Source organism: Pongo abelii, chromosome 8 (genome assembly GCF_028885655.2).
Source record: "Pongo abelii isolate AG06213 chromosome 8, NHGRI_mPonAbe1-v2.0_pri, whole genome shotgun sequence".
Lineage (NCBI taxonomy): Eukaryota > Metazoa > Chordata > Mammalia > Primates > Hominidae > Pongo > Pongo abelii.
Genome location: NC_071993.2, coordinates 109,606,995 through 109,630,874, shown reverse-complemented (window position 1 = coordinate 109,630,874; position 23,880 = coordinate 109,606,995). Strand labels below are relative to the sequence as shown.

General features: G+C 55.6%; 2 protein-coding genes across 2 annotated transcripts; one reads left to right on the top strand and one right to left on the bottom strand.

The window, feature by feature from the left end:
* Nucleotides 1-2,992: 2,992 nt before the first annotated feature.
* Nucleotides 2,993-16,748, bottom strand: TRIM8 (tripartite motif containing 8). The gene is made up of 6 exons (XM_024253379.3): nt 16,179-16,748; nt 6,569-6,664; nt 6,007-6,240; nt 5,178-5,209; nt 4,930-5,045; nt 2,993-4,568 (listed from the first exon to the last, which is right to left on the bottom strand). The coding sequence occupies exons 1-6, from the start codon at nt 16,746-16,748 to the stop codon at nt 3,961-3,963; spliced, it is 1,656 nt and encodes a 551-aa protein (XP_024109147.1). The 3' UTR covers nt 2,993-3,960.
* A 1,405-nt stretch (nt 16,749-18,153) lies between these two features.
* LOC134762075 (uncharacterized) lies at nt 18,154-19,862 on the top strand. Its single transcript, XM_063727719.1, has one exon. It carries the CDS (start codon nt 18,154-18,156, stop codon nt 19,057-19,059), a length of 906 nt encoding a protein of 301 aa, XP_063583789.1. The 3' UTR covers nt 19,060-19,862.
* Nucleotides 19,863-23,880: the final 4,018 nt, after the last annotated feature.

Below are 23,880 nucleotides of genomic sequence, written 5' to 3'. Positions count from 1 at the left end.
CCCGCCCCCTCCCTCGTGGTGGCCTCCCTGCGGGCTCAGCACATCTGGGCCACAGGAGCTGTCGGCCCTGGTCTGTGGGGTAGGGAGACGTGGTCGGATCCCCAGCCCTTTCCAGAAAGGGGAGGCGTGATGGTCTCTAGGGGAAGGCAGGAGGGGAGGGCTGGGCACTGGGGCACCTGTGGCTGCAGCCAGCCCTCCAAGGGGCCACCAGTTCAGGGCAGAGAAGGCCCCTCCAATGACTTCTGAGTGAGCCTGTTCCCTGGGGCAGCCCCAGCTCTTTCTGGGCCTCCTCTGCCCCAACCCTTTTGGGAGCTGGGTGACAGCTGCTCCTACAAAGCCAGGGACAGCTGGGTGGCTGGGGACAGCTGGGTGGGTTAGCATCTCCCTGCTTCCCTGGCTGCCTAGGGACCCCCGCAAGCCAACTCTGGGCAGCTGCTGCTTCACCTATAGATGTGTGCCTGAGCGTGTCATTGTCTGGGGTGGGCTTCAAAGCTGGGACATGGAAGGGCTCAAGCCCATCCCATTCCTACCAGAATGTCCCCTCCAGATCTCAGTGGATTGATGCACCTGGGGAAAGGGCCTCTCCCCTCAGCCAAAACAAAACTAGGCCAAGTGGGAAAGAAACTGGGCAGCTTTTTGTCTTGGCTCCCAACTCTTGGCATGGGTGATGTCCCAGGGCTCCTGAGAACTGGAGAAAGGGACAGTGAGACAGAAGCAGATGTCAGTGGAGTGAAGTGACTGTCCACCAACACCTGCCCCCAGGCATCCTGCACCCTGGGTTGGAGGGGCACTTTGCTCCAGCCATTTCCCCACTCCCTTTAGCCCCAAAGAGGTGCACGGGGAGGGAAGGGGGAGGCCAGCTGTTGTCATACTGCTCCTGGCTCCCTGCCACACTGGGGAGGGGAACGATGAAGCAAGGGTCCACCACCCCACCTGAGTCATCCTCTACTCCCTCAGGGCAGGAAGGCGGAGGCAGTTAGCAAGACCAAGGCTATGGTTTGGTCTGGCCGGCCCCAAAGTCTTTATTTTTCTTTTCTTTTTTTTTCTTTGAGACAGGATCTTGCTCTGTTGCCCAGGCTGGAGTGCAGTGGCAAGATCTCAGCTCACTGCAACCTCCACCTCCCAGCCTCAATCAAGCAATCCTCCCACTTTACCCTCCAGAGTAGCTAGGACCACAGGCCCATGGCACTACGCCTGGCTGATTTTTCGTTTTAGTAGAGATGGGGTTTCACCATGTGGCCCAGGCTGGTTTTGAACTCCTGGACTCAAGTGATCTATCCACCTTGGCCTTTCAAAGTGCTGGGATTACAAGCATGGGCCGACGTGCTCGGCAAGCCTTTATTTTTCTGAGGGGAGGGGTGGCTAGGGGTCAGTGAGGCTTGGACCACTGGCATGGGACTTTTTTTTTTTTTTGAGATGGAGTCTGGCTCTGTCGCCCAGGCTGGAGTGCAGTGGCACGATCTTGGCTCACTGCAACCTCTGCCTCCGGGGTTCAAGCGATTCTCCTGCCTCAGCCTCCTGAGTAGCTGGGACTACAGGCGCCTGCCACCATGCCAGCTAATTTTTGTATTTTTAGTAGAGATGAAATTTCACCATGTTGACCAGGCTGGTCTCGAACTCCCGACCTCAGGTGATCCGCCCACCTCGGCCTCCCAAAGTGCTGGGATTACAGGCATGAGCCACCGTGCCTGGCAGGAATGGGACTTTACAAGGCTCTCTGCCTTGTCCTGGGCTTCCTGGGGTGGGTGGCATTCAGGCCCAGATTCTGCCCAAACAAGAGAAAAGATAGCTAGGCACCCAGCAGATTACAGAAGTTCATGGGCTGCGGACTTACAGCTCCTTGCAGAGCATCAGGCAACAACCGGAGCCTTTTTGAAGGTGAGGCCCCTCTCCAGAGAAGGGCCTTGGGGTGTCCCAGCTTCCTCTCCCCGCAGTGGCCTCTGTGACAAGCAGCAGGGAGGACCCTGGCCACCCAGATGGCAGCACTTCTCCAAACCCAGGATATGTGAGAATAGAGTTAAAAATGCAAATTCCTGGGCTCTCAGAGATTCCCAATGAGTCTAAGCTAGGCCTTAGGAATCAGCACCCTTACCCTTTTTTTTTTTTTTGAGACAGGGTCTTGCTCTGTTGCTTTGTTGCACAGGCTGGAGTGCAGTGACTTATCTAGACCTACTGCAACCTCTGCCTCCCAGGCTCAAGCAGTTCTCCCACCTCAGTCCCAGAGTAGCTGGGACCACAGGTGTGGTGTGCCCCACCACGCCCAACTAATTTTTGTTATTTTTTGTAGAAACAGGGTTCCGACATGTTGCCCAGGCTGGTCTCAAACCCGAGCTCAAGCAATTTGCCTGCCTTAGCCTCCCAAAGTGTCAGGATTACAGGCGTGAGCCACAGCAAGGCATCAGCCCTTTTAACAAGCTCCCAAGACATGCTTGAGACTTTGAGAAGCTCTGCCGAAGTGGATGGGGGTAGAATGTCTTTTTAATCTTGCCACCCCACCTCCACCCCTCCCCAAGGCCAAAGCCCCAAGTCCAAAGGAAGTATGGACCTCAGTGGTCCCCTCTCCCTATGGGGTCCAAGGCCCAGCTAGATTACATTCTGTCTCTAGGCCTGCAGCCCTGCACAGTGCCTGGCACGTAGTGTGCACTCAAATATCTGTGGCCTGAAGGAGGTAAACTTTGCAAGACTCGTAGAAAGGTGTTTCTCCTTTGTCCTCAGCTAAGAGCACATTGGCAGAACCTCAAAGAGATGCCGGGGCCCAGGTGGCATGGGGCTGGGCCTGGGAGGGCCTGGGAGGCCCTGGGCAAATATTTGTCAAATGAACCCAAGGCCAAGAGCAGACGGAGTCAGTGCCCGATGAACTGACATTCACAGGCCTGGAACCAGCTGGACCCAGGGGAGCAAAATCAAGGCAAGGAGGGCAGGGGACCCTCCCCACACCGACGCCTGAAGATCCCAGGCCTGGGGGGGATAGGGGAACAGGCGAGGCAGGGAGTGGGACTGCGCCATCAAGTTTATTAGAAGGTTGGATTTTGGTGTGTGCTCTAGACAGATACAGAATAAATACCTGCGCCTTGAGAACAGGAAGTCCACGATTCATACAAAGTGCTCACTACAGGAAGTTGCTGTGTCAAAATCCAGGCAAGGACCCAACTCCGGGCAGCCCCTCCTCCCTGCTGACCTCAACAAGGGCTGTGCTATTGTTTTTTATTTTATTATTTCTTTTATTTCTCTTTATTATTATTAATATTATTATTATTTGCTTTTGCTGTGGTCACTATCATTGGCAAAGTTCCTTTTCCCCTTTCCTGGACATAGGGGTCCTGTCTTTAAAAGATTCCACTCTGAGGCTGAAGGTGCCAAAAGCTGCTTGAGAAGTGGCCTTTGAACTCCGTCTGGGAAGATGGTGAGGAGAAGGAAGCAGGAGAAATCATTCTTGGTTTAAAAAAATTTAAAAAAACAAAAACAAAAGTCGCACAATCTAAAGGTCATTCCTTACTCGATCAGTGATCAAACTGCCCAAAAGGAAAACAAGAGGAGAAACAAGCCCGGGGCCCTGGGCGTTCCTCCCGGGTCGGGTAAGAAGGGTGGGACCCCCAAGCTTTCAGGGAAGCCGAGGTTCCTTCCAGCCACGGGAGTGTGAAGGGGAAGGAGTAGAGGAAAAAAGGAGAAACAGAGAGAGAGCTCAGCGCCTCGACACAGACACTTTCCCATCTCCAGGGCCACCTGCGGTCCTGGCCCAGGCCAGCTCCCACTGTCACCTCTGCGTCCAGGAGATTCATAATAAAAAAAAAATCAAAAACAAAGCCAAAACCGAAACAAAATCCAAAAGGAAAAGACCTGGGGCAATGGAATGAGGAACAGGGGAGGCGAGGAAGGTAGAAGGGCAGGTCTCTGGATGCATAACTCCCGAGCCCGGGGCCGGGGAGGAAGATTCCCCAGCGCCCCGCCGCCTGCGTGGCGTTAGCTCGTCACGTAGTGTTTGGTGGACGGCTGCCCATACACCCTGTAGAAATCCTGGTGGCCGGGCTGCTGGGAGGCGTCAAGCCAGTCTCTGACCGCCAGGCTGGGAAGGGACTGGGGGACGGAGGGTGTGGGCGGGAGCGGGTGTGAGTACTCCTGCGAGGGCACTGTCCAGGGAAAGTGGCCGGAGCGGGGGTAGGGCTGGTGGCCGCCATGGTTGGCCACGGAAGAACAGTAACAGTTGTCCACAGAACAGACGAGAATCTTGCGGCCGCCATACTGGGGGAGCATGGGCTGCTGGGCGGCGGAGCCATTGGGATACTGCGATGGGGGGAACACGGGGCTTGAGTGCACTGGTTGGGCGCCGCCCGGCAGGGCCACCAAGTGCTGCGTGGAGCTGCAGGGCCCCAGGGGCTGCCCAGACTGGCCCTCACCGCTGGCTGTGCCCGCCGCCCCGTACTGGCCGCCCACAGGGCCCGACGACGTCTCTAGGAAACTGGCCTCTGGGAAGGCCGTTGAGTGCTTGCGCTTTTCCGCCCCAGAGCTGCTCACGCCACAAGGGTACAGTGGGACACTCTGCAGGAAGGGCACCGGCGTGCTGAAGGGGCCTGTGGAGAGTTGGGGCAAAAGTCGCCAAAGCTCCCACCCCAAGCAACCCAGGCCTCCTCTCCCTGGGTTGGACCTGGGGACCACTGACACTTAGAGGCCCAAGAATGTTACATCTCAGGTGATGCTTGCTCCTCTGCCCTTAGGAGGTACAGAATAGTTATATCCCCACTTTAAGCTGAAGAAATGGAGGCTGGGGAGGTCATGTTGCTTACCCACTGTCCCATAGCTACAAGTGGCAAAGCCAGGATATGAGGACAGGTCTCCCACACTGGGCCACACTGCCTCTTGGAGGGAAGGCTCTGGCGCTGAACCCCTCCCCAAAGGGCCCTGTCTCCCTTCAGCGGAACACCCCACCCTCACCTTCTAGCATTTTCCGCAGCTGCTTCTCCTTCTTGGCCACCTCATTCAGGAAGAGCTTGGAGTTCAGGTGGCCGATCTTAGGCGGGGAAAGGCTGCTGCTTGTGCAGGTCTGGGTCCTGGGGGCAGTGGACGGGGCATCTGCTGTGAGGAGGCATCACCGGTGAGCCCGCCCTACCTCCCCGCCATGGGCCTGGCCCCCCTGCCCTCCCCAGGATGTGCCCCCGGGAGGGCTGGGGCTGTCAGCTTACCTGTCCATCAGGATTTTCACAGACTTGGTGTTCTGTTGGGGAGAGAGAAGAGTCAAGTCAGTGGAAAAGGCAGCCCAGGGAGAGCCCGGGGAGAGGGGAAGACAAAAGCTGCCCCCCGAGCCTCCCCCAGGCGGGGTGGATCCTCTCATTCTGGATAGAAAGTGGCAGGGGTGGGGGTGGCCATTTGTGGAAGAAGAGCTAACATTTACTGAGCTCTTGCCACGTGACCCAGGCATTGTAAGTGCTTTCTGTGCATCCATAACTTCATCCAGATAGCTACCCGAGGAGAAGGGCTCTGCAGGCCCACACTGTTTTAGCTCAAGTCTTTGGGGCCAGATGTGTTTTGGAATTTGGAATTTTTTGGATTTTATAAGGAGAATACAGTGCCTGTATCATATATTACATATCACCCCAGCAAGGGACAACAATCTAATACATCAACATTTCTGCAGCAAAATGTTTGAATTTTCATACTAAGCAAGATAAAGACCATAAATTGCCTAACATCAGTTTAGGTCAATTTTTGCTGTTAAATTAGATGCCAAAATTTGTTTGTTAGTTTTCAGAGATGTTTATAAATATGGAATTGTGGATAAAGAATAGTAGACCTGTATCATCAACACCACTTTGTAGGTGAGGAAACAAGGCCCGGGATGTACCTATGACTTGCCCAAGGTCACAGTGCTAGAAAGAGCAGGCAGGTGGATCTGAACCCACGCATGCTTGCTCCAAAGGTAAGGGCATGTGAGCTACAGGTGGGAGAAACTGCAGATCCCAATTTGGAAATGGCCCTCTGGGTGCCACCAGCCTGGTCCTGAGCCCAGCCCACCTTCATGAAGCTGACATCCTCCGTCTTATCAAAGAGCAGCTGCAGGGAGCCCAGCAGCTTCTTGGCCTCCTGCATGCGCTCCCCGAGGTGCAGCGCCTGCGCTGCGTTCTCGCTGCAGAACTTGGCCTGGGCCTTGTCCAGGACCTCCACTGTCTGCCGCAGGTCCTCGTCCAGCAGCTGGTGCAGCTTCTCGTACTGCAGCCGAACTTCCTCCTTCAGTTGGTTCACTTTCTCCTGCAAGTACAGAGGGCAGGAGTGGGCAGGCAGGTGAGCACTGGAGACCTTTGGTTCCCCCCCCTTACCCATCTCACATCCTAGAACCCTAAGTCGCAGGCTGCCCCAGGCTCCCAGGGGCAAGGTCTGACCTGCCAGTTCCCCACTGGTAGCACAGGGCTCTGGGCCAGCATCCCCTGGCACCAGTGGGCATCCACGGACAGTTCACTGAATGACTGATGGAGTGGTTCTGGCATAGAGCTACACAATCAATCCTTAGTAAGGAACTCACCCAAAGCCCTGCGCTCAAGCCACCCCCACCCCGCAGCATGGCTTTGGGCTTAGCTACCTCCACCAGGCGCTTGTCTGACTCGAGTTTGTACAGCTGGTCCTCAATGTCCTGCTCTCGCTCCTCCAGCCGGTCCTGCTGCTTCATGAGCATCTTCTGCAGGGACATTTGGGTGGGGGTATCAGAGGGACTGTGGCTCCAACCCTGACCCATGCTTCCCTCTACACAACACATGTATCCTATGGATCCTTTGACCCGATGGCACCAAGCCTCTGCTACCCAGCCCGTCTGGCCCCCTCCAATCCCAGGGGCCTATTCCCAGCTCTCCCCAGAATAGCTTCCCATGCATATTTATTTATTATTTTTTTAGATGGAGTCTCACTCTGTTGCCCAGGCTGGAGTGCAGTGGTGCGATCTCGGCTCACTGTAACCTCCGCCTCCCTGGTTCAAGTGATTCTCCTGCCTTAGCCTCCCGAGAAGCTGGGATTACAGGCGTGCGCCACAACGCCCAGCTAATTTTTTTGTAGTTTTAGTAGAGACGGGGTTTCACCATGTTGGCCAGGCTGGTCTCAAACTACTGACCTCAAATGATCTGCCCGCCTCGGCCTCCCAAAGTGCAGGGATTATGGGCGTGAGCCACCATGCCCAGCCCCCATGCATATTTAAACCCTGAGCTTTCTGGGGGCAGGGCTAGACCAACCTCTGTTCTAAACACTTTTCCTGTACAGATTTATCTAATCATGCCAGTAATGTCATGAGATAAGTACTATCATTATTCTCATTTCACAGAAGAGGAAACTGAGGCCTAGAGAGGTTAAGTAATTTGTCCACAGTCACACTGCTTGTAAATAGCAGAGCTTGGGCACAAACACAGGTGATCTGGCAGCAGGGTCCGTTCTTACCGAGGCTGTGCTGCCTCTCCCTGGGGAGCATCCTCTAAGAGATGAGTACCCTAAGATGCAGGGGGTCAAATTCCCTTCCAAAGCCACATGAACCTCTGTCCCAGTCCAAAGATCTCACTTTACCCTCGCCTTACATTAGGGGGCATCAGGCCAGCCATTAGGGGGCATCAGGCTAGCCATTAGGGGGCATCAGCTCTCAGCCTTGTTCTTAAGACTGAGAGCTAAGACTCTGGAGTCCTGGCTAGCTCCCTCAGCCCCCTCAGTGGGACCCAGGCAGAAAGGAGATTTGGGGTCTCTTAAGACCTGAGGCCAGGCTGCTGGAAGGTGCTGGACCAAACTGCTCTTCTCAGCTCATCATCTCCTGTCCCCACAACCCCTTTCCTGCCAGTCACTCCATCTCTCCTGCCCTCCTCTCACCAGATATGCCTCTTCAGACAGGCTCTCTCCCCTGCTCAAAAACTCTCCGTGACTCTGTCCTATCAGCTACTTTAGCATGGCAATGAAGGCTCTTTTACACCCTGACTCTTCCAGCCAGCTGGGCTGGTATCCTGTCCCCAACCCTCCGCACATGGAAACTCCCTGCAGCTCTAGGTACATTCTTCTGCAGCCCACAGTGCCTCCTCCCTCCCCTGTCTATCCTTCAAGGCCCAACTGAAGTCCCCACTCCTCTAGGAAACTTTCCATGACCCCTGCTCTGAGGCTGTGCAGGTCCCTCCCTGTCCTGGCTACGGGGTGGGGCTGTCCCATTCTGCCCTCCCTCTCAGGTTGTGCTGTCCAATATGGTAGCCACTAGTCATATGTGGCTATTTAAATCCAAGTTAACAAAAAATAAAAAATAAGGTCGGGTGCTGTGGCTCATGCCTGTAATTCCAGCACTTTGGGAGGTCGAGGCAGGCGGATCACCTGAGGTCGGGAGTTCGAGACCAGCCTAACATGGAGAAACCCCATCTCTACTAAAAATACAAAATTAGCTGGGCGACGTGGTGCATGCCTGTAATCGCAACTATTCGGGAGGCTGAGGCAGGAGAATCACTTGAACCCAGGAGACGAAGGCTGCAGTGAGCCAAGATTGCGCCATTGCACTCCAGCCTGGGCAACAAGAGCGAAAGTCTGTCTCAAAAAAAAAAAAAAAAAGTTAAGTATCAGTTCCTCATGCGCCAGCCTCATTTCAAGTGCCCAGTACCTACATATCACTAGTCTCAGATACTAAAGTTACAAAATGTTACCATCATGCAGAAGTTCTATTAGACAGCACTATTCTGGAGTCTTCTAATTGTCTCACAAACCATGGTCTCATCTCCCTACAAGACACAGGGCCTCTTAAGAATGGGGATTTGCTGCTGTCTTTCTCCACCTCCCTCCAGAGGCAGGCCACACAAAGGCCTGGGCGGCCTGAGATGCATAACAAATTCACTCAATAAGCCCATGGTTTCCACACACAAAATAAAATTTGCAAAGCAGCTCTGTGTAACCACAGACATTCACAGTAACTGTCATGCTGCAAGGAGTGGTTCTCTTTCTTCCTCTGTGGGGGCCTCAAAGTAACCCTCCAGTTCAACCCCATGACTCCCATCCCAGCCACTCCCAGCTGGCCCCCCGAAGACAAGCTGCCATCAATCCCTTCCTCACCCCGCCAGCCCATTTTACGTAGGGGCAAACCAAGGACCACCACAGACTTCAGCCTGACCCTATTTTGTGTTGGAGGCTACTGTGGAAATAACCAGAATCCTGGGAGCAGGAGGAAGTGTGGGGGTGAGGCTTTTACCTTATAAGCTGGGTGCAGGGGGCCCACACACAACTTAACCTTTCAGTGACCCAGGACAGGACCTCTAAAAGAACCAGACCTGGGAGACCTTGCCCTGCTCCCAGAAGCACCAAGAGGCACAGGAATCTGCTGCCAGCCCAAGGGTCAGAGCCTGACAGCACACCCAGCATGAGTGGGCAGGCACAGGGGCACCTGGCACAAAGCTGCACACGCACGTGGGAATACCTTGCCACCTGAGCCCCGAGCCCGCCTCAGGTATGCTGGCGGGCACAGCCAGAGGTGCAAATGCATTTGACCCAACCCCCTCACAGGGAAGGCTGGACCTCCTGGAGGCCCCAGACAATGGCGAGAGGCCTGGCACGATGGTGAGGTGGCCAGGACACTCTGGGAACATCAGGCCCACTGACCTCCCCTGGAACAATTGGCCCTCAAATTCTTGCCTGCTGGTTGCCCCATGCCCACCCTCAGGAGGACAGGACCCCCCAGGTGCTCCTCAGAGTCCAGGCTGCTCCCTCCATCCAGTGCCCAGGACATCTGAAAGGCCCTGCTGGCCCCACACATCTCGCACCACGGGCTTACTGCATGGCTGCTTCTCCACGACCAAACCCACCAGGAGCTGGTTCAGGGCGGACTCAGGTGAGTCCCCGGGGAGGGGTAGGAAAGAGGCAGCTCCAAGGTCCCAGCGCAGCTTCCTTGAGGACAGGAACTGAGCTGTCCACACCCGCCCCGCAGGCTGGTGGGTGCCCCTTTGCCCCATCCCTTGCTGATGCCCAGGGAGTGACCCCTCAGGGCACAGCAGAGGGAGGGCCTTCCTGTCCAATCCTGGGGGGGTGGGGCTCAGCCCCTTCCCTCTTCTTCCGGGCTTTCCTCAGTCTCCCCTGGCAGCACTTCTACCCTGGGAGCCGGCAGGGTCTTCCCGAGCTTCTGTCTGTCCCAGGCACTCTGGGTGGGACACTAGCCCAGGCCACACAGTCCCTAGCAGGTGGGAGGGTTTCATTTCCCCCTCCTGCTGCTGAGGCCACTGGGCTCCTGTCTCTGCTGCAGGGGTTGGAGTGAGAGCAGGAAGGGGAAGGAGGCTGGCCAGGGGGTGCCAGCCAGGGAGGAGTCTGGGGGGCCGCACTGGCCTGGCCTGCTCTCCCTCAGGGCCAACTCCTGCTACAGACAGCGCCTGGGAGAACAGTGGGAGCTGCTGCCGCTTCAAGCCTGGGAAACTGGAAGGAAGATGGGAAATACCCGCCTGCTGTCCCCTTCACGACCCCACCCCAGTTCACCGAATGAGCAAATCAGGTTGCCAAGACACTGGAAGATGCTGGAAGACAGGCAGCAGAGGAAGCAAGGCCCAGACCCCCCACCACCAGCAGCCTCCTTTCCATCCCAACCCCCACCTGCCTCCCCAGGGAATGGCTAAGAGCCAAGGCCCCACTTCCCACCTGGGAAAAACCCATAGCTGAGATCCGACTGGATTTCCCAGCTCAGTTCAGAGCAAGTACTCTCTGCGCAGGCAGGTGGGCTGGAGGCACCTTACACATGCCACCGCCCCAACCCCCCACAACAGTGCATGGCCTGGACTGCGTACACTGGAGCACGCAGGAGCAGAGCAGAGTGGAACGTGGCCTGGGCTAGAAGCTCTGGAGGCCCAAGGCCACCAGGGAGACTGGGACTAGGTGGGGCCCAGGGAGGGCCTTCACACACCCCCAGCCCTGCCTGTCAGGCCTCAGGCCTTTGGTGATCTGCCCGGGGCCTGTGAGGACAAAAGCATGAAGAATCAGGAGCCCCCATTCCCACCCTCCACCACCTGGGCCCCCACTCCTCAGCTTTGCCGCTGCTTCCTCTGACTCCCCTCCCAGCCTGGAGCAGGGAACGCTGAGCCCCTATATTCCTGCCCCAGGAAAGCCTCATGTCCCTCTGGAGACTGACTGGCCAGGCCAGCTGCCATTTTTGATGCCAGACTAGACTGGGCAGACGGGTGAGGCCTGGGGACTCTGGGCTGTATAAAAGTTAATAAATAATAATAAAACCCTCAAGTCAACCTTGAAGAGAAACAAGGTCAGGAGGAAACAGGGCCCCAGGGACTGGGACAGAGGCAGTCCCTAGGTTTTCAGACAAGACCAGGGCTAGCTCCAGAAGCCCCTGTGGTGGTGGGAGGGGCAGGGCAGGGAGGGGCAAGAAGAGGGGGCTGGGCAGCCTCTTCCTGCTTAGGTCCCTGCCCGGCCAGCTCCAGCTCTGGCTCCAGCCCCCTTCTCAGAGCCACCCCATCCTAACCCTCCCCTACTCCTCCCCCTGGTCCCTGTCTCCATCTCTCCCTGGGTCTCTGGGCCCATAGCACTCTCCCCTTTCCTCAGAAAAGCTTCTGCCTGCCCTAAACCCCCTTTCCATGCCTCAAGCTGCTGCCTTGGGCTATCATGTGAACCGAACCCCAGGCTGGGGAAACCACAAGCTGCAGAGGGAAGGGACTCCAGGGCAGGCGCCAGGGCAAGGAGAGAGGCAGCACCTCAGATGCAAGCCCGGCAGACCCCAGAGAGGGCTTCCCAGCTGCAGAGTGGAATTAGCTTTTGCCATGCAGAGAGCAGCGCTCTGGGGCAGCAGAACAAAGAGGCGAGAGAGAAAGCCCCCCTTTGTCTGGCTTTGAATGCCAGGCCAGCCGGGAAAGGAAGGCTTTCCCAGAGCCAGGGAGGAGGCCAGCCAGGCCAGCCTGCTCTGCCCGGGGCAGGGGCCCAAGCCGGGCTTGCTCTGCCTCGCCAGACTGCGCCCAACACAACAGCGCAGGACCCTTTCGGCTCCTACCTCCAATACCCGCCACAGGCTTACCCCAAGGGGAAGCCCATCTTTCCCTCCTTTCCCCAACAACCCCACCACAGGGGGAAGTCCCAGGACCCCTGACAAACTCACAGCCACCAAGCAAGGATCACCTGAGCGGGCACTCACACAGCAGCACAGTAGTGCTGCCAACTGTCAGGAAGGCACACTCAACTTCAACTCGCAGGCACTCAGCAGGCCCGGCAGGCAGACACGGCTGCGCAACTAGGGACTGAAATCAGGCAGGCTGCGCCTTCTCAGAGACACCCATGTGAGATGCAAAAAAATCAGTCACATCCAAGATACACGACCCAGACGTGCTGGCTACACATACACACACACACACACACCTGCAGACAGACACGGATGTGCGGCCACCCAAGGCTGCAGGAGGCAGAGTAATAATAGTGTGTGCATAACAGGTGCCTGGCCATGTCAGCAGGATCCTGGGGTGGGGGTGGGCAGCTGGGCCTCTGCCTGAGGCTCCCTTTCAGGGGCAAGGGAGAAAGGCCAAGCCAGGGCCTCCTTCCACGAAGACTCGGGGTGGCCAAAGAAGGGGCCACATGACCCTCACACCACAAACACACGTGCGTGCACACAAACACACACACCCCTGCAGGAGTATGGTCTGCTGTAGGGAGAGGGAGCTGTGAGGTCTGCACTGTTGGCGTCAGGCTGCAGCCCCAGCCTCAGCACCAGCCCCAGTAGAGCCAGCCCTCACTCTCACTGCGTACTCAGAGACAGATAAATGGAGAGGAAACCCAGGATTCCCTCCAGGGTCTCAGGGTGACCCCTCCAGCCACCGGCAATGTGCACAGGATACCCTCACTCCAAGCAGGGGCAAACCCCACACTGGCCCAAGCAGTGGGATCTGCTCCCCCAGAGAACCTCTTCTTGACTCTGAACCTCTGAGAATGCAAGGAACAGGGTCCTACATGTCCGGCCTTGCTCTGGGACACCAGGGATGATGCAGAAACACAACCGTAACTGCACAAGACTCAAACAGATACACCTGCACAGACACATAACGCACCACATACCTGCAGGCCCCTCACACATGCAACCGAGCCTGCTCTTAGGTCTTCTTTCCATGTCGTGGGGGGTCATGAGATAAGGATGCCCCCTAGCTCCCACCAATCCCTCATTGCTTAGATGAACCCCTGAACCTGGGGGCTAGGAGGGGTCTGACCACTCAGGGAGGGCTGCCAGGCCTGAGCCCACCTGGATGTCCAAATCTTGGGCCCTTAGCTCAAAAGAGCACCCCTTGGAAGAGGTGCTCCCAAGAGAGCATCTCATGGGAGAGCACATTTAGGGTCTAGGCACATCCTAGACAATGGTCTCGGGACCATCCAGTGAGTATCCAGGCCTCAGGGCAATGTGGGCGACACACTGGCTTCCCAAGGGAAGATTAGGGCAACAACCTGCTTGGGCCTGATTCTAAGAGTCCCCCTTGTAGTCCCCCAGGATGGATGGAGGACCTGTTTGTCCTCCTGCTGGGTCCCTGCTCTAGGCTATGGCCCATGTGCACCTGTGGATGCTGTAAGTATATGAGGGTGAGACCACCAGGGAGGGGTTAATTGGGGTTTCCTATTTCTAGCCAATTGACAGGCATGTCAGCAATCCCCCTGGGAGGGCAGAAGAGGACGCACAAGAAGCAGAGCCTAGATTTGAAGGCAGGTGCCAGGTCTCTGTGCTTCTGCCCCTGTATCCTGGGGAATTCTATGGCCCTCGCCCACAACATCAGCAAAGGCCCTTTAAGGCAGACTCTCTCCGGGAAGGGAAAAGGGGCCAAGGAAGAGCGCTCCACCCACTCCCCCTGTTTGGCCTACAGAGAGTGCAGAGGGTTCTTCCATTTAGGTTCCTATGGCTCACCCCCTCCTCTCCCTCCTGGGAGGGCAGGCAGGGCCCCTATTCCTCCACATTCAATAAGTCAAACTCATACTTGAGTGACACTGGGCTACTGAAGGGTTTCCAACCCCAGTGGCCTGGGGCACCATAAAGTATCAGGGGCCTGGGGAGGGGGAACCTGGAGAAGGATGAGGCTCAGGCTGCCACTGCAGGGCACAGCTGCTGAAAGCACAGAATTGCACATCTGGCCCTGATGCAACCCATTACTTCTGAGCCTGCCACATCAGGCACAAGAAAGCACGCGCACGCACACACACGCGCACACACACCCTGCGGAGTTGCCGACAAAGTTCAGTGCCTGCTTCCATCCAATCCACGAGTCTGGAGATGAGGGGCCTGCTGGGGGGCACCCCAGGGAATACTCTGCATGCACATGCCACCCACCCACTCCTGCCTGCGCCCTGAACTGTAGAGACAGGAGACAGGTGCATTGGAGGGCGAAGCACAGTCTCAAAGACATTCAAAAACACAGACACCTAAAGCTATCCTCCTACACCAAGTCAGGTATAATGACGTTTTCTCCCCCACCCCAATTAAAGACATCCCTAGAACTCAGACCAGCTACAGCAGCACTGTGGGTGCGGGCAGGCATCCGCGCGTCGCCTAGGTTGCTGCCCCTCCCCTGTTCCTTTCAGCCACATCTCCTTTCCCCTCCTCTCATTTTCCACTGCCAATCCCAGGACAGAACTGGACAGCCCTCCTTTCTCCTGCCTCTGCACTTTTCCCGGCCTCCTCCCCCAGCCCTTCCATCTTTATTAATAGCAGCAGCTTCCCAATACTGGGGAAAGTGTGGGCTGTGCCTGCCCTGAACGGGGGTGGAGGACACAGGGGGTGGAGGACACACTTCCTTTAAGAAACCAGAGGCCTATCCTGGCACACAAACCCAGGGCTAGTCCATCCGATTGGAAACTAATTATACAGCAAATCGTATTTGCTGTCCCCGCCCCAGCCTGTGGTGGCCCTCCTGCCTTTTGTTGGTTGTATGTGTATGTTTTTTAATTGCTAAACAGTGACTCATTCTGACTGGTCCCCCCACACAGGAAACAGCCCCATCTCCAATCATGCCCTGAACAGAGCTTCCTCATACCCAGCCTCCGAACTGGCCTCCACTAACCTCCAGGGATCCCCACCCAGAGACACTCCCAGTCCCACCAGAGCGCAGCCTAGCCCCCAGATATCACACCCAAGCCCCAGGCCCCAAGGTGGGGCTTCAAAGAGGACTCCTCGGTGTCAGGCCAACCGCTTCATTTTGGTATGACTCAACCCTGAAAGCCAGAGGACTGGGGAGGGACCTAGGAGGAGCCCCCTCCACTGAAGGGGACGGAAGTATTGCCTCAGTCCAGCTCCAAAACCAGGCCCAGAGGCCTGAGGGGGGAGGCGGTTTGACATTGGCCGCGGCCGCAGGGTGTATACAATGGGAGGGGACGCGGTTCCGTAATCACCCAGCCGGCAGCCCAAGGGAGCCAGCTGCCTGAAACCAGATTTCAAGGCGGCTCAACCTTAAACCCACAGGATTCTTTTTCCGTCTTCCACTTCCCCTCCCCAAATGTGGGAGGGCGGCGAGAGGGCTGGGCTAGGCGAGAGGGCCAGGATGATGAAGACACATACTTGAAGGCTTGTTCATGCAGCCCGTGCGACACACAGGCACACAGGGCAGCGATTCTCACACAGGGAGAGCCGGCTCTCAGGAGGAATCCAAATAGCGGAGCCGCTGTCGGGGCCTCGCTGGCTGCCCAGGCCCTGTCCAGAGAGATGGCCGGAGTTCTGCTCTCCCTCCGGAAACTCCCCCCAACCCCCCCAATGTGTTTCCAATAGCGCTGAAAACTAACATGGCTGCTTTTGTTTACTTCCTCATTGGTATGCCAGCATCATGGATCATGTCAGCCACAGCAGCGGCACCGGGACACTCATTACATAAACAGCAGCTGGAGAGGCAGGACCGGGGTCACTGCCTCGGTGACTTCCCGTAGGGCCTACAGCAACAAGACTGGGGGAGGGAGCTGCGCACCACAGAAAAGCAACACCCAGACTCTACCCCTGACGGTCCCACACCCCAATCCCATAAAGCACTCAGAAGACGGACCCTGTGCGCACAGGTGCGAGAATGTACCAAGTAGCGACCCGGGGCCCTTCTTCCCATGACCCTGTCCCCAAACTTTCAGAGAAGAGTTTGGCCAGGGGCTACTGGCCTGATGTCACAAGAGTCAGCCTGTCGGGATGAGTGGTCCCGGGGCGGGAGAGAGGAAGGGACTGTGTGTCTGTGTGTGTGTGTGCGCGCGCGCGCGCGTAGGGTACTTGCCCGGATTTCATTCCTTCGGATCTCCACGTCGCACACCGAGTGTCCCTGATGCGCGCCGCTGTAGTAGCAGCAGTACTGGCACACGGCCACCTGCTCGGCCTCGCAGTGGTAGAGGCGGTAGGCGTTGTGCTGCGGGCAGCTCCAGGCCCGCACGTCGTCCGCCTCCACCAGGAGGTGCCCGCGGGCGGTGGAGGGCTGCTGCAGGTGCGTCTGCACGTGGGACTGGCAGCAGGGCGCCTCGCAGCGCAGGCAGACCTTCTGCGCGGGCAGCGGGGGGCCGCGGCGGCAGAACACGCAGTGCAGCGCCGCCGGCGGCTTCTCCACGTGCAGGGCATTGAACTTCTCCACGATGTTGGTGAGCTTCAGGTTCTTCTCCAGGCCTGGCTTCTGGTTGTAGGCCTGGTTGCACTCTGGGCAGCGTACAAGGCCGCTGTCCTTGGCCCACGCCTCGCCGATGCAGCCCCGGCAGAAGTTGTGTTTGCACGGCAGCTGCACTGGCTCCACGAAAACGTGCAGGCAGATGGGGCAGATGAGCTCCTCCTCGAAGCAGTTCTTCCAATTCTCCGCCATGGCGGCCGCGGGCAGGGGGCCGGGGCAGGCCTCCCCGACTCCCCAGCCCCGGGGGTCCGTCCGTAGCCGCTGTAGGCCCACCGAGCCCCGAGCTCCGGCCCCAGCCGGCCCCGACGGTCGCTCAGTCAGCAGCGCCTTCCGCGTGCCCGCCCCCCGGAGGAGGGAGCCGCGGTCCTCACGCCGCGCGCGCAGCCGGCTGCGTCTCCTCCTCCTCCCGAGCGCCTAGCGGGAGGCGACGGACTGCGCCAGGGCCGCGGCCGGAGCTCCAGCCTTGGAGGAGAGCGCCGGGGTCCAAATTCCATATAAGAGGCCCCCTCCCCGTCGGCGCGGCTAGGGCAGTGGCGGCCCGCGGCCTGCGCTCGTCTCCGCGGCTGACATTGGGGCGCGCCCCGCGGCAGACGGAGCCTGGGAGCAGCACACTTCCTCCGGCGGCGGCGGCAGCGGCGGCTCCTGCCTGGCTCGTCGGCGCCGCACCTCCCTCGCAGGGGCCGGAGCCCGGGGTCCGCGGGGCCAAGAGGCGAGGGCAGCCTCGCCGAGGGCTGCTAGATCCGGACGGGGCGGGAGGGGCGGGCCGGCGGTCCCCGGGCCACGGTGCAGGCGTCCCCCGGCTGGCTGGCCGGGCGCAGGCTGCGGGGCGCGGGCGGGCCGACTCCGGGGCGCTGCGTGCGCGCAGGGGCAGTCATTCAGATGAAATTCCAGTCCCCGGCCAGAGACACCAGCCCGCCTCTGCCTTCCTCCTCCCTTCACAAATAGAAACGGAAGGGGGAGGGAGAGAAGTGGAAAAAAAGGCAACCGGCGAGGGAGGGAGGGAGAAGCCCCGGCGGCGCTCCGGCCTGACCCCCGGGCGGCTACTTCTGCGCTCCCCCGAGGCCCGGCGCCCCCGCCGCGGAGAGACCCCGCGCGCCCGTCTCCGCGCTGGGCGGGCGCCCGGGCTCTGCCGAGGAAAACAAGGATTGATCAAACTAGAAAGGAATTTTTCTCAACTGCTAATGAACAGGAGGCTCGGCTCCCGGCCCTCCCCTCCCCTCCCCCGGCCCTCCCCCTTCGCCCCCCCGGCCCCCTCCCCCCCACTTTCTTTTCTTCTCGGCCTCTGCTCGGGCCTGGAAGGCTCGGGGCTGCGGTCGGAGCCAGCCTGCGGCGGCGGGGCCGGGCCGAGCCGCCTCCCTCAGCGCCCAGCCATCTTGGGCTCCGCGGCGGCGACCGGGGTCTGGGCGCGCTCGCTGAGGGGCCCGCGGCGTCCTCTGGCTCCTGATTTTTTTTTTTTTTTTGGTGGGATTTTTTTTTTCCAAGGGGAGGGCTGGCGGCCTCCAACAAATTAGGAGAGAGAGAGGGAGAAAATGCCAAGTCCCGATTTCTCTCCACCTCTGCTCCACCCACCCCGGTCCTGTCCAAAAAATAAAAAAAGATGAGAATTGGAAGAAGTCGGCAGAAAGGCAAGCGCCCGCGGTCCCCGGCTGCTGCCCAGGCGACGCGTCCGGGGCGGGCCCGCGCCCGTTGCTCGGTCCGAGGTCCGTCTGTCTGCCCGCGGCTTCTCAAGGGAGGGGAGGGCGCTTCGGGCAGGGTCTCCGCAGCGGCTATCGTCTCACAGCTTTATCCTCAGATCAAAAAAGAAAAAAGAGGAAGAAAAAAATCCCAACCCCAACACTCTCATCACAGCCACCTTCAGCCATCTTGCGCATATTATTATTTCAGGAATAATCTGTTTAATAAAAATACCTGCGTATCCAGCCCCTCCCCCGCGTCCTGGGGTCCCCGCCCCGTTTTAATAATAATCTCGATAATAAAAACGATCGGCGGGCCGGGCAGTCCGCGGCTGCCCTTTCCTGCCTCGACTTGCTCGGGCCCGGCTCTCCCCCCGGGAAGGGGCGCCGCGGGATGGGGGTGCGTCCCCGTCACCCGCGCGGGGAGGAAAGGGCGCCCTCGCCGCCGCCGCCAAGAGGAAGGCGGACGGCGGAGATGCCGCGGCCCACGGGACCAGCCGGAGGGGCACTCGGAGGTCCCGGCGCCCCCGCCACGGCCCGGCCTGGGAGTCCGCAGCCGGCCGTATACAATGGGTTCGGAGCAGAGCGGGGCAGGCAGGGTGGGGAAGCGGGAGGGCCAGGGGCTGCAGCGAGCCGAGTTCCCGGGCTGGGGCGGAAGGAGACGGGGGGGGATGGTGTCCCTACATCAAGGCCGGTCCCACTACTCGGGAAGGGGGCGGAGAGCTGCGGCACTAGGGGGCGAGGAGAAAGCGGCAGGCGGCGCCTTTAATCAGCACCCGCCGGTTCGGCCCACCCAGCACTGGCGAAAGAAACGGGCGCGGTGGGGGTGAAGGGGCGGGGCGTGCTTTCCGGAAGTACTGTTACAGGGCCCGGCGCCCGGCTCCTCCCCCTTTCCCTGTCGCGTTGGGGCTGTTCCGGAGGCTGCTCCTGCTATTGGCCCACAAGCTGAGGCTCCACCTCTCTAAGGCGGAGCAGACCCGAGAGTCTCACGTGACTCTCACAAACTTCGGTACCTTAAACATTGGGATGGGAGGGGGTTTTCCGCGCTTGTTAAAAAAGCGATGATGCCACGGCGTAGTGGGACCACCTCTTCCTGGGCCTGAAGTGAAGACCCGTAGCTCTTTTTACCCAGAGGGAAAGGAGCAGTCCGGTGGAACTGAGCAGGGAAATGCAAAGGTTCAGTGTGGGGAAGATTTCCCGATGTCCTTAATACTTTTACCTTCATCCCTGGCACTTTAATCTACCTAGCAAGATAGGCATTTATTCCTCTATTAATAAGGAAACCATGGCTTAAAGAACTGCAGAAATCTGCCAAGGTCAATGGTCAGTCAATAAATCTTTAACAAAAGATTTTTCTAGGCCCTGAGAATTCCCAGAAAAACGTACAAAAAATTTAACGTAAATATACGTAGGACAATTTACATGATAGAGAATAACAGGCTCACACAAAGGCTTTCTGAAAAAGTGACATTTGAGCTGGGACCTGAATGCACACGAAGAGTCAGATAGGTGAAACCTGGGGGAGGAGCGATCCAGTCAGAAGAAAATACAAATGCAAAAGCAGTAGAACAGGCAGGTTCCAGGACAGAAAGAAGGCCGTGTGTCCAGGAAGAAAGGTAGGGGCCAGAACACACAGGGCCTTCCTTATATATCTATTATATATTATATAATAATACGCTTATTATAAGTGTGCTATATGAGGATAGTATATTATAAGATACTATATATTATAAGTACACTAAGTATAGTATACTATTATATATAGTACATATTATATCTAGTATCGGATATACTGTATATGGTGATAAGTATATAGTATAAATATATGTATTATATGTATTTATAGTGTATATTATATATACTATACCATATGTTATATATGCCATACCATATGTATACTATAATATAGCATATATATACTATACCATATATTATATATACTATAATTATTGTTTTTTGAGACGAGTTTCACTCTTGTTGCCCGGACTGGAGTGCAATGGCACGATCTCGGCTCACTGCAACCTCCACCTCCAGGGTTCAAGTGATTCTCCTGCCTCAGCCTCCTAAGTAGCTGGGATTACAGGCACGCGCCACCACACTTGGCTAATTTTGTATTTTTAGTAGAGACAAGGTTTCACTATATTGGTAAGGCTGGTCTCAAACTCCTGACCTCAGATAATCCACCTGCCTTGGCCTCCCAAAGTGCTAGGGTTACAGGCGTGAGCCTCCGTGCCAGGCTATTCTATAATATTTATACTCTCTCTATATTTTTCCCTTCTATCCTCCAGAAATGTTTTTAAAATGAATCCTAGGATTTGGATCTCAACAAAAGGCTGATGGTAGCACCATTTACTAAAAAGGGGAAAATTGAACAGGATTAGATTATTTGAGTAAGGGTATTTTCTTTTCTTCTCTATTTTCTCTTTTCTTTTCTTTCTTTTTTTTTTTTTTTTGAGACAGGGTTTCACCCTGTTGCCCTGGCTTGAGTGTGCAGTGGCGCAATCATGGCTCACTGCAGCCTCAACTTCCCAGGCTCAGGTGATCCTACCTCCTCAGCCTCCTGAGTAGCTAGGACTACAAGCTCACAAAACAGCCCAGCTAAATTTTTGTATTTTTTTGTAGAGCGAGGGTTTCACCATGTTGCCCAGACTGGTGAGTAAAGGGATTTTCTAAGTTGAGTTGGCTCGTATCCCAGTGGAAATATTGAGGAGACAATTGTATATACAGGGCCAGTGGGGATATTTGTCATGGAGATAGGGATTTTGGAATCATCAAAGATTATGTTCTAAATGGTAGAACCGAGACTGAAATCCAGTTCAGGATGACCCCTGGGTCCCTGATCCTCTGATGACAGAGCCTGTCTTTAGTGCTTTGTATCTCTTCATATGGGGGGTTGTATGCAGGGCAAGTGAATATGTGAATGAATGAATGAACAAACAAGGAGAAAGTGGCTTCTAAGCCCTAATCCTCAATTCCATGCTGTAAGGATGGTGCAAAGAAAGAAGGTCTAGCTTGGAAGCAGTTGGAGGGCCCTTTCTGACCTCCTCACCAGTGACCTTCAGGATAAACAATCTAAACAATTCCTCACTTCTTGTCTTTTTTGAACACTCCCCTTAACTTGTAAGATATCATATGCTTCTCGTTTTCTTCTTATCTTCTAATCATAGATGTCTCCAATTTCCATCTCATAAATGTTGGCAGTCTTCAGAGTTCTGCTTTCCATCCTCTTCTCTTACCAATCTACACCCTGGGGCTATCTCATTTACTCCTGAGCTTTATTACCCTCTACATACTGATGACTCCCCAGTCAGTATCTCCAGGCTAAATCCTCACCTCCTGGTTGCAGATCTGTGTAACTAGCTATGCTGTCTGCACAGATGTCCCACAGGCACCTTGAATTCAATGTATTGGAAGCCAAACTCATTATCTTCACATTCCAGCCTGTTCTTCCTCCTGCATTCCCCATCTCAGTTGGTGGACCTATCAACAACTTGTTTTTTTTGTTTTTTTTTTTTGAGACAGTCTTGCTCTGTCACTCAGGCTGGAGTGCTAGTGGTGCGCTGCAACCTCTGCCTCCCAAGTTAAAGCGATTCTCCTGCCTCAGCCTCCCAAATATCTGGGAATACAGGTGCGCGCCACCACACCCGGCTAATTTTTGTATTTTTGGTAGAGACAAGGTTTTGCCCATGTTAGCCAGGCTAATCTCCAACTCCTCACCTCAGGTGATCTGCCTGCCTCGGCCTCCCAAAGTGCTGGGATTACAGACGTGAGCCACCGTGCCTGGACTTCAAAAATGTATTACCAAGCTGAGGATGAAGAAGACAACCTTGACAGCTGTCTGTCCCTTACTGCCCTCCCTCACCCCTTATCCATTCAATCAGGTATCCGGTCCTATAGATCCTTCTCTTAAATCTCTCAGATCATCCACTTGTATATCTATTGCTCACATGACATCCTCATGTGGAGTTAGAACAAACATCTCAAACTCAGCATGTCCAAAAGGATACTAATCTCTGCTCCCTCTTAAACCTGTTCCTGCTGCCGTATTCTGCTTTTCGGTGAACCAACCCTTCAACAGATCTGAATTTTTTGTTGTTGTTGTTGTTGTTGTTTTTTGAGACAGGGTCTCTCTGTAGTGCCCAGGCTGGAGTACAATGGTGTGATCATGGCTCACTGCAATGTCTGCCTCCTGGCCTGAAGTGATTTCCTGCCTCAGCCTCCAGAGTGGCTGGGACTACAGGTGTGTGCCACCACACCCAATTTTTGTACTTTTTGTAGAGATGGAGTCTTGATATGTTGCCCAGGCTGGTCTTGAACTACTGAGCTCAAGTGATCCACCTGCCTTGGCCTCCCAAAGTGCTGGGATTACAGGTGTGAGCCACTGTGTCCATCCAGCAAATCTTGACTACTTCTTAACCTCTCCATTACTTCACCATAATCTCTTGCCTAGATTATTTCAGTGTATCCTAACTGGTTTCCATGCTTCTGCCCTTAACTCCTGGAGTAAATTCTCAATGTAGTAGCCTGGGTAATCTTTTTTGTGGTACGATCTTGGCTCATTGTAACCTCTGTCTCCTGGGTTCAAGCGATTCTCCTGCCTCAGCCTCCCAAGTAGCTGGGATTACAGGTGTGCACCACCACACCCAGCTGATTTTTGTATCTTTAGTAGAGACTGGGTTTTGCCATGTTGGCCAAGCTGTTTTCGAACTCCTGGCCTCAAGTGATCTGCCCACCTTGGACTCAGAGTGCTGGGATTACAGATGTGAGCCAGCACACCAGGCCCTGGCCAGTTTTTTAAAAACATAAGTCAGAATGGCCGGGCATGGTGGCTCATGCCTATAATCCCAGCACTTTGGGATAATATATTATATATATATTTATATAATTATATTTAATTATATTTAATATATAAATATATAATTATAAAATAAATTATAAAATATATATAAAATAATTATAAAATATATATATAACATATATATATCAGAAAATGTCACTCCTCTGCTCAAAATCTTCCAATGCCTTCTCAATTCAACCAGAATAAAGGTGAAAGTTTTAGAATTCCCTCCGAGGTCCTGCACAGTCTGGCCTCTGCATAATTTTCTAGCCTTCTCTTCTCCCACTCTGCTGCACCCACACTGGCTTCCCTGGTGCTCCTCAAAGACTCCCGGTGTGTTTCTTCTTAACTCCCTCATCCTTTGCAGGTGCTTTTCAGTTTCCCTGACCCATCTTCCCCCAGATAGCCGTATGGCACACTTCTTCCAGTAATTGAGATCCTTATCCTTTGTTCAAATGTCACCTATGCTGTGACGTCTTCCCTGACTTCTCTATTTAAAATGCATCCCTCCTTCCAGCCCCACTATCCCTCCTCCTCTGTTTCTCCATAGCATGGGTCTCTATGTAAGATATATCCTCCTTTTGAAAATTATTATCTGATCGGGCATGGTGGCTCACACCTGTAATCCCACCACTTTGGGAGTCCAAGGCGGGTGGATCACCTGAGGTCAGGAGTTCAAGACCAGCTTGGCCAACGTAGTGAAACCCCATCTCTACTAGAAGTACAAAAATTAGCTGGGCGTGGTGGCAGGCACCTGTAATCCCAGCTACTCGGGAGGCTGAGGTGGCAGAACTGTGTGAACCTGGGAGGCGGA

Bases quoted from the DNA above. Each gene is read 5' to 3' on its own strand.
- LOC134762075 (XM_063727719.1), top strand. From the start codon at position 18,154: ATGAGAATTGGAAGAAGTCGGCAGAAAGGCAAGCGCCCGCGGTCCCCG.
- TRIM8 (XM_024253379.3), bottom strand. From the start codon at position 16,748: ATGGCGGAGAATTGGAAGAACTGCTTCGAGGAGGAGCTCATCTGCCCC. The intron at 6,665-16,178 runs GCAAGTACCCTA...ATGTCCCTGCAG, and splicing joins TCCGAAGGAATGAAATCCGG to AAGATGCTCATGAAGCAGCA. The intron at 6,241-6,568 runs GTAGCTAAGCCC...CTGTACTTGCAG, and splicing joins CAGACAAGCGCCTGGTGGAG to GAGAAAGTGAACCAACTGAA.